Source organism: Canis lupus, chromosome 31 (genome assembly GCF_003254725.2).
Source record: "Canis lupus dingo isolate Sandy chromosome 31, ASM325472v2, whole genome shotgun sequence".
In the NCBI taxonomy this organism is placed as follows: Eukaryota; Metazoa; Chordata; class Mammalia; order Carnivora; family Canidae; genus Canis; species Canis lupus.
Window position 1 is genome coordinate 24,514,297 of NC_064273.1, and position 18,561 is coordinate 24,532,857.

Sequence of the window (18,561 nt, forward strand, 5' to 3'; positions counted from 1 at the left end):
TAGCTTTTCCAGGTTTTTAATGGAAGCAGGGAAGGGGGACGAGGTTGAGAGCAGATGGCAAGTTGGACCTGCAACATTTATCTCCCTCAAGTATCATTAATTTCTCTTTCAAAATGGGTAGCTTCTATGTCAAGAGCGTTCTATCAACAATTTTAAAGATTATACTTAAAGGATGCCTGGGTGACTCGGTTATGCATCTAACTTTGGCTGGGTCATGATCCCAGAGTTCTGGGGAAAAAAAAGATCAAGTAATTTTACTTTAGCCCCATTCCAGAATGTTGGGGAGGGGGGAGAGAAAAGTAGAGCTGAAATGTATTTTTTTAATATTTATTTATTCATGAGAGACACACAGAGAGAGGCAGAAACATAGGCAGAGAGAGAAGCAGGCTCCATGCAGGGAGCCCGATGTGGGACTCGACCCTGGGACCCCAGGATCACGCTCTGGGCGGAAGGTGCTCAACCACTGAGCCACCCACATGTCCCTGAAATATATCTGTTAAAAATATGTCATAAGTAAAAGGAGAACTGTTCTAAGCATAATCTTTTTTTTTAAAGATTTTATTTATTTATTTATTAGAGAGACAGAGCATAAGCAGGGAGAGTAGCAGAGAGAGAGGGAGAAAGACAAGAGGACTCCCCGCTGAACAGGGAGCCTGACTCAGGGCTCAATCCCAGGACCCTGAGGTCATGACTTGAGCCAAAGTCAGAAGCTTAACTGATTGAACCAGCTAGGTGCCCCAAATTACTTCATCTTTCAAGGAAGAGTAGGGGGAAAAAATCAAGGGGCCAACAGTTACAAATATTTTCAATTACTCCTCTGGCCAGTCACTGTCCTTCCACACCAAAGAACATCTGGAAAACATCTGCACATCCTTTGGCGTTTAAAAACTGATACAGCTGACCGAAGTCCATGTGGTTTCCTCTGGCTCCATTAACACTGAACACTTTTTCTTCAAAACTTGAAAATCTTCTTTGTCTTTCTATTTTGTCATTTGTAGCATCAAAAGGAATGTCTTCTCGATGGCGAATTAAAATTCTCTTCCAGTTTAACTTTCTGAGTCTAAAAGGAAATTTTCAAAGTAGAAATGTTGAAAACGTGTTTTGTTTTCTAGAACATTGAAAACAGAAGTTATAAAGCACTTATCATGCCTTTCCCTAGAGGTAAAGATACCTACTTTTATCTCACAGGGATTTATTTTAATCAAATATGATGCTGGTCATGATCCTATCTCCCAAACTCATTTATTACTACTGCCTCATACCAACATTTTAGAAATGTGGAAATTGCTATATCTCAAACTCCCAAAGGGACTTCTTAGAAACTCATTTAGGATATCAGAACAGAAATGAGATTAGAAATCCCTTTGTTTCACAGGGTATGCACAGTTTATCTCATCACTAAGAAGTATAAGATCCATGAAAATGGAGATCATCTCATATTGGACAGGAGCTCAATTCAACAGCTATTTACAGAATATCTTCTATGTGCACTGTATCAGGGAAGGGGGTGATGCTGACTGTATGTGAGTTCTGTTTTCTCCATTGACTTAAGACTGAATCCCATAAGGTACAACCCCAGGGACATACTAATTTCCACATCTCTAATATCTTGTTTACTACTAAAATTATTGACACAGCATATAACATTTATGAAAGCAAACCTTGACCAGAATTCTTCACAGGCGCTTTGTGGGCCTTCCACACAAACAACACCAGGTTTCCCAGGCATGCTAAAACCAGATAGGGAAAGCTCTTTTGCCCACTCTAAAATATTCTTTCTTTTGCACTTATTGTAGATGTGATGGCTATAGATCCACAGTCTTGTGAGAACGAGATCAACTGGCTGGAATGTACTTCCTGGAGCAGGAGGTATGGTGTCTCTGCTGATATAGCCAGAAGCATGTTCTTTAACCCACTCTGTGGCATTTAATATACAGACATCTCCGAGACAATTCTTTTGCAGGTATGCAGACAGATCTGTGTTGAGCTGAGTCTGCTGGGATCTACTTAGTGATACTGATCTGATGGAAAAGATCAAGAATATAAAAACAATCAATTTTCTTGGAACGGAAAACAAACTTAAGCACTGTTTTAATTCTCAAATTAAATTTAACCTCTGATGTTGGCCAATTTCTGTTACACTGTCACATACCTGACCGTGATTTCAGGCAGAACTTCAGGATATTTAAAGGGAAGGATACAGGCCAGAGAAAACATTACCTGATGAAAAAAAGAAGAAAATGCCCTAAGTGGTGTTTTAAGTCTTAATAGGTTTCAGTTCTTCAAAAAAAAAACAAAAAAAAAATAGGTTTCAGTTCTTCAAAAAGCAAAGTGAATTACCATTGCTTCCTCAGATACATCCAGGTTCATATTGATAGTAAAGTAAACTTTTGAAGATCGTCCCTCCATCGTCCTCTTTTCAATACAGTCTTTCAGTTCTGCTAAAGCCAGCTGGTCATTCACTATGAGCTCATTCTCACCGGGGAACATACTGGCTAGCAGGTCTAACTCAGAGAGCTGGGCCTCGGCCTGTTCAATCTCAATCATTTTTGGATATCTGTAAATTTCTAAGGAGGTAAGGATAAGAGAGATAATTTGTAAATACAATCTTGGGAGAACTCAATGGATCAAAATAGGTACTTACTGAAAGTGTGTGATTTCTTTGTAACCCGTGAAATTTAAACAGATGTAATACACTAAGAACACAAACTACAGATCCAGTGAATGCCATAAAACTCTAATAATAACCAGGCATCAGATTCCTCTTTATCTGGATAGTTGACCAGGAAACTTGAGCTACCACAATGCATAGTTTCATTGAAGTAAACTAATTATGTAGTCAAAAGCCATTATCAATGAATGATATTATAGCCAGGAGAGAGGCTATGGCTGGTTACTTTGGAAACCTAGAATGTACAGAAAAAGGAAGAGAATTAGTTTTGTGGATGGTTAATATTTTTATCTTAATATTAGTGTTTATTAGTTTTTCAAAAGCAGAAGAATGTGAAGAAGAGAAAATATGCTAACAATCCCACAGCTCAAGTAACACCTGTTAATACTCGCTGTCAGTACATAGTGATTTATCTCATTCTTTCTACAGACAGAATTTCTAATGGCTGTCATACTGAATCTTGTCGATGTGTCGTAATTTATTGCATTATTTGACTATTGATGGGCACTTGAGTTGCTTCCACACCTTTGCTGTTATGAACATTTCTTTAATGAAAGTTCTTTATATATGTACAGTTCGGAACACTGTTAATACCATATTCTCAAGGATAACTTTGTAGAGGCAGCTTATTGGGTCAATAGGTACAACATTTTAGATTTTGGTAGATATTGCCAGGTTGCCTTCCAAAAGTTGCTATACTGAAGTTTAAGTTTTTACATAGTCCCCCTGCAACCTTATATTTTTTATTTATTTATTTTTGAGATTTTATTTATTTGAGAGAGAGAGAGAGAGAATAAGAGAATGCACATGAGCAGGGAGTGGGGCAGAGGGAGAGGCAGAAGCAGACTCCCTGCTGAGCAGGGAGCCCAATATGGGGCTTGATCCCAGGACCCTGAGACCATGAGCTAGGCAGATGCCCAACCGAGCCAACAGGTGCCCCCCAACTCCTTTTAAAAAATTCTTAATACGTATCTTTCTTTGACTTATTTCACTTAGCATAATACCCTCTACTTCCATCCATGACGTTGCACATGGTAAGATTTCAATTTTTGATGGCTGAATAATATTCTACTGTGTGTCTGTATCTATCTATACCTATACCTGTACCTATACCTATACCTATACCTATACCTATACCTATATCTATCTATATACCACATTTTCTTTATCCATTCACCAGTTTATGGACATCCTTGCTCTTTCCATAGTTTGGCTATTGTGGACATTGCTGCTATAAACATTGGGGTGCAGGTGCCCCTTCAGATCACTACATTTTTATCCTTGGGGTAAATCCCTAGTAGTGCAATTGCTAGGTCATAGGGTAGCTCTATTTTCAACTTGAGGAAACTTCATACTGTTTTCCACAGTGGCTGCACCAGTTTGCATTCCCACCAACAGTGTAAGAGGGTCCCTTTTCTCTGCATCCTCACCAACATCTGTCGCTTCCTAAGTGGTTAATTTTAGCCATTCCTCAGAGTGAGGTGGTATCTCACTGTGGTTTTGATGTGTATTTCCCTGATGCTGAGTGCTGTTGAACACTTTTTCATGTGTCTGTTGGCTATTTGTATGTCTTCTTTGGAGAAATGTCTGTTCAAATCTTCTGCCTATCTCTTGATTGGATTATTTGTTCTCTGGGTGTTAAGTTTGATAAGTTCTTAATAGATTTTGAATACTAGCCCTTTACCTGATAAGACATTTGCAAATATCTTTTCCCACTCTGTTGGTTGTCTTTTGGTTTTGTCAACGGTTTCCTTTGCTGTGCAAAAGCTTTTATCTTGAGGTAATCCTGATAGTTCATTTTTGCCTTTGTTTCCCTTGCCTTTGGAAATGTGTCTAGCAAGAAGTTGCTGTGACCAAGGTCACAGAGGTTGCTGCCTGTTTTCTCCTCTAAGATTTTAATGGATTCTTGTCTCACATTTAGGTCTTTCATCCATTTTGAGTCTATTTTTGTGTATGGTGTAAGGAAATAGTCCAGGTTCATTCTTGTACATGTGGCAGATTTTTTTCTTAGCTAAATTAATTTCATTTGCAAGAAAAAGTATGAGGACTTCTGATAAAACATGAAGCCTGAGCACTTGTATAATATTTCCCCTTCTCTGTGACCCCATTAAAATGAGAATAAAAGGATAAATTCTCAAAGAGAATGGGAAAGGAAATAACAAAAGGTATTAACAAAATTTTGGAAGGTGAAAAGGGATAAATGAATTATAACCAATTCAGATTTCAGCTTTCCTCTCTCTATTAACTGCTTGGTCAGGTGGGCAGAGGAGGGGCAGAACTTCAGGAAGGCTCAGGAACCAGCACTAGGTACCCTAGAAAGCATCAGTGTAATGTGCAGTAAAAAGTATGAATTTATTTATTAATTTTAAATATTTTATTTATTAATTCATGAGAGACACAGAAAGAGAGGCAGAGCCATAGGCAGAGGGAGGAGAAGCAGGCTCCATGCAAGGAGCCCCATGCAAGACTCGATCCCGGGAACCTAGGATTGTGCCCTGAGCCAAAAGCAGATGCTCAACCACTGACCACCCAGGCGTCCTGAAGATATGAATTTATTGGAAGTCTAGACTCAAGTTTAGGATTTCTCAACCTTGATACTATTGATATTTCAGACCAGAATACTCTGTGTGTGTGTGTGCACGCGCACGCAATCTCTGCCTTTTAATTATTGTATTTAGACAACTTATATTTAATACGATTATTAGCATGTTAGACTTAAGTCACCTATTTTTTTTAAGATTTTATTTAATTTATTCATGAGAGACACAGAGTGAGAGAGAGAGGCAGAGACATAGGCAGAGGGAGAAGCAGGCTCCATGCAGGGAGCCCGATGTGGGACTCGATCCCAGGTCGCCAGAATCAGGCCCTGGGCTGCAGGCGGCACTAAACCGCTGTGCCATGGGGGCTGCCCAAGTCACCTATTTTATTTTCAGTTTGTTTTCTATATTTTCCATTTCTTTTTTATTTTCCCTGCCTTTTTTTAGGTTGAAAATGTTTTGGAATTCCATTTTGGTTAATTTTATAATGTTTTTGCATACATTTCTTTTTTAAATTTAGCTTATTTTTTTAAAAGATTTTGTGGGATTCCCTAGGTGGCTCAGCGGTTTAGTGCCTGCCTTTGGCCCAGGGCATGATCCTGAAGTCCTGGGATCGAGTCTCATGTTGGGCTCCCTGCATGGAGCCGGCTTCTCCCTCTGTCTGTGTCTCTGCCTCTCTGTGTCTATCATGAATAAATAAAATCTTAAAAAAAAAGATTTTGTATATTTATTTGAGAGAGAGAGAGAGAGAGGGAGAGAGTACAAGCAGGGGGAGCAGGAGAGGGAGAAGCAGACTGCCCTTTGAGCTGGGAGCCGGACACGGGGCTTGATCCCAGGATCCCGAGATCATGAATTGAGCTGAAGGCAGACATTTACCAACTAAGCCACCTACGCACTCCCATATTTCTTTTTATAATTTACAGCTCTTTTAGTGGTTACTCTACATATATGTATATAAAACATCACAGTCTACCAGTCTCTTAACAGTTTGACATATGAAACTTTATGTACATTTACCTTTTCCCAATTGTAATATAGTGATCTTATAATTTTTTCTATATACATTTAGAACCATAAGAGTGTTCTAATTTTTGCTTCAGCCACCAAATATGATTTAGAAAACAGAAATACATTTTATTTGCCCGTACTTTTGCTTTTTCCATATTTTTTCCATCATAATTCCTTTATTGTTTCTCTTCCATTTAGAGAATTTCCTTGAGCCATTTTTAAGGGTGGGTCTGCTGCTGACAAATTCTCTTAGTTTTCCCTGATGTTAGAATGCCTTGATTTCTCCTTTCTGGAGGATATTTTCACTGGATGTGATATTCTAGATTGACAATTCCTTATTTTCACCACTTAAAAAATATCATGCCTCTTCATTTGGGCCCCCACATCTTCTGATGAAAATACTTTCTATTTATGCCTTTTGACAAATTTGGGAAATTTTCCACCATCATTTCCTCAAGTACTTTTCAGCTCTGTCCTCTTCCCTCTCTCTTCTTCTGGAATGACATGTTAGATATTTTGTTATAGTCTCACATGTTCCTAGAGCTCTGTTCATTTATTTTTGGCCTATTTCTCTTAGTTGTTCAGATCAGATAATTTCTATTGCTGTATCTCCCTTTCCTCTGTTTCCTTCCTTCTGTTGTTGACTCTATCCACCATGTTTTCAATTTGGGTTATTGCATTTTTCAGTTCTATCATTTCCATTTGGTTCTTCTTTATATCTTCTATTTCTTTACTTCTATTTCTTTTTTTTATTTGCCTGAAGTGTGTTTATAATCATTCACTGAAAAATTTTTATTATAGGTATTTTTTTAAGTTTTATTTATTTAAGTAATCTCTACACTCAACATGAGGCTTGATCTCATGACCCTGAAATTAAGAATTGCATGCTCCTCTGACTGAGCCAGTCAGGCATCCTATGATAGGTGTTTTAAAATCTTTGTTAGGGGCACCTGGCTGGCTCAGTTAGAAGAGAATGTGACTCCTGATCTTGGGGTTGTGAGTTCAAACCCCATGTTGCATATAGTGATTACTTAAAAATAAACTAAAAAAATAATAGAGTAAAATCTTTGTCAGATAATTCAACCATCTCTGTCATTCAGACATTGGCATCTGTTTGTTGTCTCTTTCATTTAGTTTGAGATTTTCCTTCTTTTTTGTATGATGAATGATTTTCTTATTGAAAACTGGACATTTAGGTATTACAAGACTCTGAATATTACTCAAATCTTCCATTTTAGGATACAATTTCAGATACTGCTTCAGAAGGGAACAAAGGAAGGGACTTATGCCTGGGAGGACTTAGTCCTAGGTCCCTAATCAGATTTTGTTGCTACCATCCTGAGAAAGAGTGAACATTTAAGTACTTATTACAGCTCAGTAAAGGTGGAATCTAGGCTCCCTTTGCTTGTATGGTGGGGGAGAGGCTACAGTATTTTCTGTGGTATTTTGACTTGTGTACAGCATTTATTATATAAATGTTTTCCATCTTGTTCAGCTGTACATTTCTTAGTACTTTAGCAGAGAGAGCAGAGTATTTTGGAGCTTTACACTTTTTGGGGGGTCTGTATCCTTGGTATTTCTAGGTTGCTGCTTTTTAAATCAAGTCTCAGATATTTGAGGCAAAAAAAGAATACCCAAGGAAGTCACTGCAGTGTCCTTCCTTGGGTCCTAAGGTCCCTAGTTGGTCTGCCTTCCCTTTTACTCTTGAGTCTCTTCTGTTTGCTTTGTAAATAGTGTCCAGTATCCTCAGTTGTACTTAGCAGGACAAATTGGGAAAAATATATCTACTCTGTTGTTCCAAAAGTGGAAGTACCCCCTACACAATATTTTCAACTTACCAATTGGTATGTGTGCGCATGCACACGCACACGCACACACACACACACCACACAAAGATGTCTAATGTCTAGTAATTGTCATAGATGAAAAAGTTGCTATAAGGAAAGCTTATATAAAGATTCCAATTGGGATCCCTGGGTGGCGCAGCGGTTTGGCGCCTGCCTTTGGCCCAGGGCGCGATCCTGGAGACCCGGGATCGAATCCCACGTCGGGCTCCCGGTGCATGGAGCCTGCTTCGCCCTCTGCCTGTGTCTCTGCCTCTCTCTCTCTCTCTCTCTCTCTGTGTGATTATCATAAATAAATAAAAAATTAAAAAAAAAAATAAAGATTCCAATTTTATGAAGGAAAAAATCAGACAGTATAAAAAAGATGTGTTTATAAGGATGCTCGTTGGTTATTTATAATAAAAAAATGAGACATGACCTAAATGTCCAACAATGGATTAGTTAAATAAATATATATTTAAACCATGGAATGAGATAATTAAAAAATGTATTTTAACACTGATATTCATATATAGTTACTTAAAAAAAGTAGATTGTAGAAGAATATAAATAGTTATGATCATATTATTGTTATATCATTATGCATACATGAAAAAAGTCAGAAAGAGAATTCACCAAAGTAGTTTGCTAAATGTGGGTAGAAGGAAGAAGGGAAAGACTAATATATATACTTCTATATTATTTGAGGCTTTAGTTTTGGTATGTAGTATTCTTAATCCAGAAAAAAAGGGTTACACATCTGAAAAGAAAAACAGAGCTCAGTTCCATTGCTACAAAGGAAACATGGCTTACCTTCTCAAAGAGAATTTATTCTGTGAAATCAAACACCCATTATCTTGGTTAATGGTGTCTTCATGGAATTCTTTCTCATCTTTGGTAAATATCAGTTGAGTAACTACTATATGTAGAGCTTCATACTTCATTCATTGCTGGAGCTTTCTATTTAGTTTGAGGATCAGGACATATTATCTAATAAGATACAGAACAATGAAGATAAAAAGGCTAAGTGTTAAATGACTAGTATAGGCATTATTGTAAGGATTACGTGACCAATGAAATGAACTACCAGGAAAGATTTAAGGAAGGAGATAGAATCTGAGTCAAACCTTTTTTCTAAAATTTAAAAAAAGTTTTGCTTATTTAAATAATCTCTATACCCAGTGCGGGGCTCAAACTCACAACCGGAGATCAAGAGTTGCATGCCCTTCCAATTGAGCCAGCCAGGTGCCCCTGAGTTGAGCCTGAAAGATAAGCTAAAACTTAGACAAGTGAAGAAGGAAGCATAATGTGGACAGAAGGGAGGTCGAGGAAAGGCCTGTAAGTCAGGAAAGCACAAGAAAAATAATATAGACCTGAAACTGTGCCTTCCTCACAACCCTGACTCCAAAGGCCTAATTCAGGGGCTCATCATTTGGACGATTTTCTCTTGTGCTAGCTACTTTTTTGTTTGTCCCCTAAACACATTCTTGGTCTTTCTTTTCCCTGCTCTAGACTCTGGAAAACTGACCTCTACAGCTTATACCACCACACTCTTCTTTCTTGTGGTTAGGTTCAGTTAATGCTCTGGCACGAAGGGGGAGGATATTAGGAGAGAGAGGCAAGGGTATTTCTTTACTCTGCCTTTGTTTTGGTGGGATTCTGACAATGGATGTGACTCTCTAAGACCATAGCTTTTGTGGGTAGCCCTTCTTCCTCAGCTCCAGCAGATTTTTTTCTAAGATTTTATTTATCTGTTTGACAGAGAGATAGAGCCAGAGAGCACAAGCCAGGGGAGGGGGCGGGGGTGGCAGAGGGAGAGGGAGAAGCAGGCTCCCTGCTGAGCAGGCAGCCAGATGCAGCTTGATTTCAGGACCTGGGATCATGATCTGAGACAAAGGCAGACACTTAACCGAGCCACCCAGGTGCCCCAGCTCCAGCAAATCTTCCAGGCCTATGGGCAGGAATGGTTCCTTTAAAGCTGGTGACACCTTGTAAAGAGCCCCTTCATTAAGCAATCTCTCCAACAAAATTTCAAAGTTGAGTGTGTATCTATTTCCTTCTAGATCCTTGACTCCTCTTACCTGGACTGCCTCCCATCAACTCACACTCCATATTATCATTATACATATAGTATGTTGTGTCTAATAGAGGTCTACCAAGACATGCAAGAGAGCACCAACTATCTATTAGGGAAACGTTTACATAATCCGTGATTGGGTAAGAGTGCTGCCAGTCTGAGAGGAGGAGTGGGGGTGTGTCAGGTTTCCCTCAGTTGAAGGCAAACTAGGTGAGGATCCTGACATCTACTTAGTGGAGTGAATTTATCCCAGTTCATGCTCAGGCTGTTAGTTTCACAGATTGGTAGCACAAAATGCCAATACATTCAGAGTGGCTCCAGTTCACAAAGGCTGCTTTGGATGATTCATTATCAAGCCCTCTAGGAATATGTCCTCCCTTTATTACATCTTCTTTATTCTATCCAATATCGTTGGATCATTTAATATTAGAAAATGGTATTTGGTCAACAATTTAGCTAGTTCACTGTATGGGACTTTTAAAGAATAAAAAAAGTTTTCTACTTAAATAAAAATGTATGTTAATCACAAATGACAGACCAATAACTATTTTAGGTCCTGTCAAAAACCATCAAGGGGGGGGGGGCACCTGGGTGGCTCAGTGAAAAAACCACATCAAGGATCATGTGAATGACTAAATGTGTTGGAGTGTTGAGTTCATTAGGATTAACTAGATAGGAATCAGGAAAGTATGAATCACTGTTGCATACACTAGGCTGTCTCCACAGGTCAGAGTACAAATCAATGCTAACATATCATTCCTAATTCCAGTGCTTTTTCACCTGAAGTCGTTAAAACCTTGTTTATCAAGGTGTCAGTGCCATGCTGGGGAAAAAAAATACACAAAGCATTTTGTGCTTAAATGAGTTCTTAAAATGATGAATGACACAAAGTTTAACAGGTTTCTTTAGGGTGACCATGTCATCCCATTGTCCTGACTGGTTTAGTATTTACCTTAGACAATAATAACCCCATTTGGACAATAAATTATATGGGCACACTTTTTATGTGTGGCTTCTCAGAGTCTTTGTTGTTAGATTCCAATATGGATTGTGAATTTCTAGGAAGTTTTAGTATGGGTTTTGGGTTGTCCCAAACATATTTGACCCCAGATTCCCCTCCCCACCGACTTAATATTAACCCTCTTCTACAAGGAACAGATCAGGAATCCATTTTGTCACCTAGCCACCTTAAATATTACCAACGCTATGCATCATCTTTTGAGTTCCTTTCAAAAACTGTTTAGAGCTGCAAACACTTCTTCCTTCTTTAAACACGATGTTTTCTTTACTAACCAGTGACTTCATATAATTTTATATCCTATTTTCATTTGACATTCTAACTTGTGCATTTGCTCTTTTATTAAAAAAATTCATGTAAGTATTCAAAATCCCTGAACTCGCTGAAATTCCATGAATATCTTTTCTAGCCTTTTTTAAAGTTGAGGTTAGGTGGTTCTTAGATGTTATTAGATGGTTAGTTATTAGAGGAAGTGAATTTATTTATTTTTTTCTTATAGGGTTTAAGTATGTGCTCTGCTACCTAAATCACTAAGGGGCACTTAACAACTGTGTGACGTTAGACAGGTGGCTTAATTTCTCTGTGCCTCAGTCTCCCCATCTCCAAAATGGGATAGGGTTGCTGTGAGGATTAAATGATGATGTGTAGAAGATGCTTAAGACAGAGCTTGCAGGGGATCCCTGGGTGGCTCAGTGGTTTGGTGCCTGCCTTTGGCCCAGGGCGCGATCCTGGAGTCCCGGGATCGAGTCCCATGTCGGGCTCCCTGCATGGAGCCTGCTTCTCTCTCTGCCTGTGTCTCTGCCATTCTCTCTATGTCTATCATAAATAAATAAATAAATAAATAAATCTATCTTAAAAAAAAAAAAAAAGACAGAGCCTGCAACAGTGTAAGTACTATAAAAGTGATTGCTATTATTGTTGTCATTCATCCACAAATGTTTCTGGAGCACCTATTGTGTGTCAAGCATTGTCCTTGACACTAAGACTATAAAAGTGAACAAAATTCACACACACACACTCAATCTCAAAAATTACACAAAAGTGGCCTTTTCTAGTTAAGAAGAATTAGTTCAAAGGCCTTGTGGCAGGGAAGTGCTAGACTAGATGCTGGAACAGACTAAGCCTGGGGCAAGCTTTTAGGAGACAAGGTAAGAGAGGAAATGTGGGGCAGTTTATGTTAGAACTCAGCACACCCAGGACTTTGGATTTTATCCTGTCTGATATAGAAGGCCACTGCAGAGGTCTGACACTGTGAAATGTGCAGGGGAATGAGGGTGAAAGGTGGGAGACCAGGTAGGCACTACCATGACTCGTGCAGGGATGACAGTGGCTGGGATTAGGATGTGGCAGTGCCGGTGGCGAGCAACATTAGAGTTGTGGACATCTAGAAGGAGTAGAACCAACAGGTTTTACAAATTATATGTGATATGTGAGAATGAATCCAAGGCATTAAGAAACTGGAAGGATGGATTTGGCCTTTAGATAGGGAAGATGGTGGAAACTGGAAGCCAGATTTTAAAAATACTGTGTGATGAAGTGCCTATTAGGATACCTCCTCAGGAGAGATGTTCAGCAGACAGTTTATGAGGTATCCGGCTGGAGATGTCATCTTGGGAGTAACCGTCATATATTTAAAGGCGTGTTTTTGTCGCTGACCGAGTGAAATTGGGAGAAAGTCCCACTGAGTTCAGAAGTCTGGAGGATGAAATGGAGGCAGCAAAGAAGTTTGGGGCCAAACGACCCGCGTGCGGACGACTATGGGAGTGATGTTACAGGGGTATCACTGACGTGTTAAATAATTTTCGTAGATAAGGTTTCAATGCAAAAAAAAAACAAAAACAAAAAACGTCGAAGAGAATTTTCTGACTCAGGATCTCAGTGAACGGTGTACGAACGTGTAATGAAAACTGGGTTTCCTGGCGGGAATCATTCTTTCTCCTTGAAGATTTTTACTTCACAGGGCAAAGCGGGTCCAGGGGGCGGTCCCTGACGCCAGGCGAGCAGCAGGAGCCCGTGCGGGCAGGCGCCTGGTGCGCAGGCGCCGTCGCCCCTGACAACGGAGCGGGCCGGGTGGGCGGGGGGCGTGGGAAGAGAGGGGCCCGGCTGTGGGCGGGGCCAGGAGCTGCCGAAGCCGGTTCTAACCAATGAGCAGTGCGTAGCGCGCGGGAAGGCGGGGCCGCGGCGTCCCCAGGTCCCCCGGGGGGCATCGGGTCGCTGGAAACCCTCGCCTCGGCCGGCAGCGGCAGGCCAAAGACTCACCTGGAGCCGCGGACCCCCTCGGTGCTGGAACCCTGGGTCTTCTGGCTGCACGGGCAGCTCAGGTCCCTTCCAGAGGGAGCCTCAGGATTCAGGGGCTGGGCAATCCGAAGCCTACAAACCACTCCAGCGCGGCGGCCCGGGGGAAGTCGCGCAGCGCCCTCCCGGCTGGGCGCATGCGCGTGGGCGCACGCCCCGGAAGCCCTTGCGCGCTGGCCGTTGGCAGGTGCTCCGCCGCTGGTCTTCTCGGCTCCGCGACGTTCTTCCGAGTCGCGGGGTTCAAATTCCACCCTGCTGGCATTTCCCAGCTGCTGCTCCGGCACTGTTTTCTGGGTCAAGGAATGGTCCGTTAAAGCAACGCTCCTCAAATTCAAACATGCGTAGAAATCGGTTTGATGTAGCTTGGGTGTCGATAGGTGGGGGTGGGGTTCCCTTTTCTGCGTTCCTAATATCTTCCCACACAATAGAGATGCTTCTGGTCCCTCAACAGCAAGGCATTAGGGAGAGGGGAGCCTGGATGCTGGTCGTGGCGACTGGAGGAAATACTGTGCCTGGAAATTAGTCTCTGCTAGTAAGAGGACAGTTTGAAGGCGACTCCACCATCAGAGTAATTTAGATTTTCCTTCACAATCTAAATATAGGTGATGCACATCTTTCCCTTATGGTGTTACATCTTCATTTTAGAAATCTCAGGGTTTTTTTTTTTTTTTTGTGTGTGTGAACACGTTCATTCTTACAAGGTATCATTAATAACTTGGAAATAAGATTAGTACATACGCTTTCGTAGCTGTATCTTTGACTCGGTGCTTTGTGGGTATTTTTCAGTATTATTGACCTATTTTTCCTCCAACTTTTATGAGAAATTTAAAGCATACTGTAAAGTTGAGAGAATTTTACAGTGAAGCAGTGGAGCAACTCTCAGGGAGGAAAAAAGGAAGGGGATGATTTTGCTCCTCCGGGGACATTTGGTAAAGTCTTGAAGACATTTTGAGTTGTCACAACTAGAGGGATGCTTTCTGGCATCTAGTGGTTAGAGGCCAGGGGTGCCTCTCAACTCCTTGCAAAGCTGAAGACATCCCCCTACAACAAATAATTTGCTGGTTTAAACTGTCCGTAGTGCTGACGTTAAGAAACTGACGCTACCATAATTCTAGACACTTTTTAAACATTTTATTCAACCACCTTTGTCATATATCTATCAATCCATCTGTTTTGATGCATTTCAAAGTAAATCGCAGACATTGTTGTACTTCAGTTGCATAACATTAAGATTCAAATGTTGGATTTTTTGAGGTAAAAATGAACTGCACATTTTAAGTATATATATCTGCTGAGTTTTGACAAATGCATTCACCTGTGTAACTCAAACCCTGTTAAGATATAGAACATTACTAGTACCCTAAAAAGTTCCTTCCATGCTTCTTCCCAGTCTGCATCGGAACTCCCAAGACTTTCGTCCTATCTCTGACGACCAATTGTCCTTTTATTGTGAATTACCTGTTTGTATCCCTTGCCTATTTTTCTTTTGGGACTTGCATCTTTTCCCCCCAAGCAATTATTGTCTTCTGTAGATTAACCACTGTTCTGATTTTTTTCCTGTTATAATTAGGTTTGCCTGTTCATATGCATGGGATTACATAGTAGGTACTTTTGTATATCTACTTTCAATATAATAGTTTAAAGATTCCTCCATGTTCTTGTGTCTTACAGTTTCTTTTTATTACTTAGAATTCCATTATATGACTATACCACAGTTTTCTTATTCTTTTGTTCAAAACGTGGGCTGTTTCCAATTTCTGGCTATTATGAGTAAGGCTACTATGAACATTCTTGCAAAATTTTTCATTTCTATGACTCTTCTTAAGTACTTACTAAGCACATAAATGTTCCATTCCAGACACTTCTGGGTACTAGAGAGAGCCACAAACAAGACAAAGATGTCCCATCTCTCAAAGAGTTTATATTTGCACGTTTCTGGGCATGTATGGAGGTGTGTGTAGGGAGAGAAATATATATCTAAAAATGAAAGAAAAATACTAGATAGTGATTATTACTGGGTAGCGACATAAAATAAAGTGAGGTGAGTGATCAGGTGGCTACATAACCTAGATTGCCCAGCCAATTTCTCTGTGAGAAAGTGACTTTTAGGGCAGCCTCGGTGGCTCAGCGGTTTAGCGCTGCCTTCAGCCCAGGATGTAATCCTGGAGATCAGGGATGGAGTCCCACGTCGGTCTCCCTGCATGGAGCCTGCTTCTCCCTCTGCCTGTGTCTCTGCATCTCTGTGTGTGTGTCTCTCGTGCATAAATAAATAGTCTTTTTTTTTTTTTAAAGTAGCTTTAAATGTGTGAACAGAATTATAATAGCAACCACAGAAGATCATGGGGAGCAGCATTCTAGGCAGAGGAAGCAAGAAGAAGCAAGCAATGTCCCTAAGGCTGCATTTTAGAATAGAAAAAAAAAAAGAAATGCCTGTGTGCTGAGTGAAGAAAACTTGAAAAAAAAAATCTTATCAGCAGTAAAAAAGCAGGAGAGTCAAATGTAACCCTTGTGACTCTGGCCAAATTGATTAGGTGAGGATGCCACTTTCTTAATCTACCTTTATCGGATTACTAATAAGGATGGACATTTCGTCCTATCTCTTAACGACCAATTGTCCTTTTATTGTGAATTACCTGTGCGTCTCCCTTGCCTATTTTTCGGTTGGCGCTTGCATCTCCCCCCTCCCCCCCCAGCGATGGTCTTGTCTTCCGTAGATTAACGCCCCAGAGCAGCGAGCCTGTGTTTATTCAATTCACTTCACATGGGCCTCGGCACTTAACATATTTTGAACGGACACACAGTAAATGGAAATTTCACCTTCAGTCGGCAAGACGATTTATGTTCCCAACCTCAGAAGTCGATCGGACACAATGAGGGCAACTGCGTGAAATGTAAACGTTATTTACATACGTTCACGTTCAGACGTGATGTAAGGTCAGGAGGATGTCATCCAGGAGGTTCCAGGTCTCTGACCACCACCAGGTACGCGGACTTCCGAAGCATTTCAATAATCCCTTAATTACATCAGAGGCAGGGATACTGGGCAGCCCCGGTGGCTCAGCGGTTTAGCGCCGCCTGCAGCCCAGGGCGTGATCCTGGGGACCCCGGATCGAGTCCCACGTCGGGCTCTCCGCATGAAGCCTGCTTCTCCCTCTGCCTGAGTCTCTGCCTCTCTCTCTGTGTCTCTATAAATAAATAAAATCTTAAAAAAAAAAAAAAAAAAGAGGGAGGGATACCGACCGCCCCCAGTCTCCTCCAGGAAGCGGCGTCTGAACTTCCGGAGGGAACCGCGCGCAGGCGCCAACGAAATAGCGTCGGCGCCGCAGGCCCCGGGGGCGGGGCTTAGCCACCTCCCATAATGCCGCGTACCGGAAGTTGTTGCTTTCTGGGGGTCAATCTGGCTTCTGCTCTGTCGCTCTCTCTCCGTCATCGGGAGGAAGACGGAGCTGGCTGCCCAGCCCGCGGGCCCATTAGGGGGTGCAGCTATGGGCGCTGTCGCCGTGGGTGAGTTCTGTTCCCACTGCCTCGCAGTCAGCGCTGGCACGATGTCCTGCGTCTCGAGAACCCGAATCTCCTGCCTTTAACCTCGTTCTCCTCCCGAAGGCTCCTCTTCCCAAAGCACGTTACCCGGCCTCGGCCCGGTACCGCGTTCTCATTGGCTTCATGTCCTGTCTGTTCCAGGAGCTGGCCAATGAGTTGTCGGTGCTGGCGCCCTGTTCGACCCCGGACCCCCAGGCTCCCCCGTGGGTGCGGAGCAGTTGGACGGGAAGGGGAGGTGTGGCAGGCAGCGCGCGGCCCGGAGCGCCCCGACACGTTGGGGTTGGGTTCCATGTGGGGGTTAGTAGGAGAAGCCGGGTCTGTCATCTCTCCGGTTCAGGGAACTAGGGTAGGTCACGGCTACGCCGAACTTGAAAGCCGCACTTCAGACCTGCTGACAAAACTTTTCCGAACGCTCTTCCTTTTTTTTTTTTTTTTGAATGGGTTTCGAGCTGGCATGAGAAGGCTGGGAAGGGACGAGAACGGGTTAGTTACGCGAGCCGGCAAGACCAGCTTCGATTTAAATTTTGTGTGGAGTCCTGCAAAGAGTCACTTGGCCGAGAAGCTGACTCTCGTCTGTCGACTCACCTGAAAAACTTCACAGATTTATTGATGATGTTTTATAGCTGGTGGTGCTTGCCAGTCTCTTTTCTCGACTCCTTTGATGCCCTTTGCAGCCGCGAACGATGTATTGCAGCGCTTTCCGCAGCTCTGAAGCGAGCCCCTACCGTCCTCTCCCTGGAGTAGTTACAATCAGTCTTTCAAGTTTTTCTTTGGAGGCTGGGCTACTGCAGTCCTCAGACCAGATTTGCTAGTGGGGACGAATTCACTCGTTACCTTTTTGTTTTTCACCGGAACCTGTTTGCTTCATTCTTAGGGTATACCTACCTTTGTACCTTATAATCGTTTTTTTTTTATTTTTTATTTTTTAATGTCTCAGGTAGTATTATGCTCTTTCTTTCTGTTTCAATGCAAGAAGTATTTCTTGAGAAGTATTTCTGTATGTACCGACGCTATGTTAGATAGATGCTTTTTGGCAATTCAGAAGTGATGCCTGAAACCGCCTCTTTCTCCTAAAACTTTAGATTCCAGATAGAGAAATAACAGGTGTCCAGATCCAAAATTTAAGATGTAGCCCATCGGATTAGGGAACAAAGTGAATAGTGCACATTTATAAAGGTTGGGGAAGTTCAGTTGAGAGGTTTATTTAAAATAGAACGGTTGCCTAAGGCTTCATTGAAATGGACATTTTGGAGAATTGGTAAGATTTGGATAGATGGAGGCAGCCTTCCCAGCTAGAGATCACAGACTTAAAGGTGTTTTTGGAGAGACTGGCTTGATGAGGATGCAAAGAGTGGTGGTCTTGGAACCGAAAGAGCTGGGTTTTAATTCCATCTCTGCCGCCCTGTAGTCTTCCATCACTTTTGTTTTTGAGTTTTGTTTTGTTTTTTTTGTTTTTTCCTTTAGCAAAATTCTCCATTTAAAGGGTTATTGTGAAAATCAAGTAAGATAATGCTTATGAAAAGGCTTTGAAGATCAAAAGCAGTGTATAATTAGAATGGAACTTTAGTGGTTCTTTGCTGAGAAGTAATGAG

General features: G+C 41.5%; 2 protein-coding genes across 17 annotated transcripts in view; one reads left to right on the plus strand and one right to left on the minus strand.

Moving 5' to 3' along the window:
- RWDD2B (RWD domain containing 2B) lies at nt 1-16,932 on the minus strand. Of its 8 annotated transcripts, none has more exons than XM_049104690.1 (8): nt 16,799-16,932; nt 16,247-16,631; nt 8,853-9,029; nt 2,749-2,906; nt 2,341-2,567; nt 2,153-2,220; nt 1,662-2,021; nt 1-1,060 (listed from the first exon to the last, which is right to left on the minus strand). In XM_049104690.1, exons 4-8 carry the CDS (start codon nt 2,816-2,818, stop codon nt 826-828), a joined length of 960 nt encoding a protein of 319 aa, XP_048960647.1. In that variant the 5' UTR covers nt 2,819-2,906; nt 8,853-9,029; nt 16,247-16,631; nt 16,799-16,932; the 3' UTR covers nt 1-825. The 8 variants fall into 8 exon arrangements, with proteins under 8 accessions (XP_048960647.1, XP_025305738.1, XP_025305739.1 ...); XM_025449953.3 differs by having other exon boundaries at nt 16,247-16,614; nt 16,799-16,921; XM_025449954.3 differs by lacking the exon at nt 16,799-16,932 and having other exon boundaries at nt 16,340-16,690.
- Nucleotides 16,797-18,561, plus strand: part of USP16 (ubiquitin specific peptidase 16) — a 25,432-nt gene continuing 23,667 nt past the window's right edge. For 2 of the 9 annotated variants that reach the window (XM_025449945.3, XM_049104684.1), the window contains exon 1: nt 16,797-16,933. Coding sequence is in view for 2 of the 9 variants with exons in the window: in XM_049104687.1 (XP_048960644.1) it covers nt 16,915-16,933 (19 nt within the window). In the remaining 7 variants the exon portion in view is untranslated. Of the gene's footprint in view, nt 16,934-17,115; nt 17,845-18,561 lie in introns of those variants that run through there. The other 7 variants (XM_049104687.1, XM_049104688.1, XM_049104682.1 and 4 more) reach the window with 5 other exon arrangements.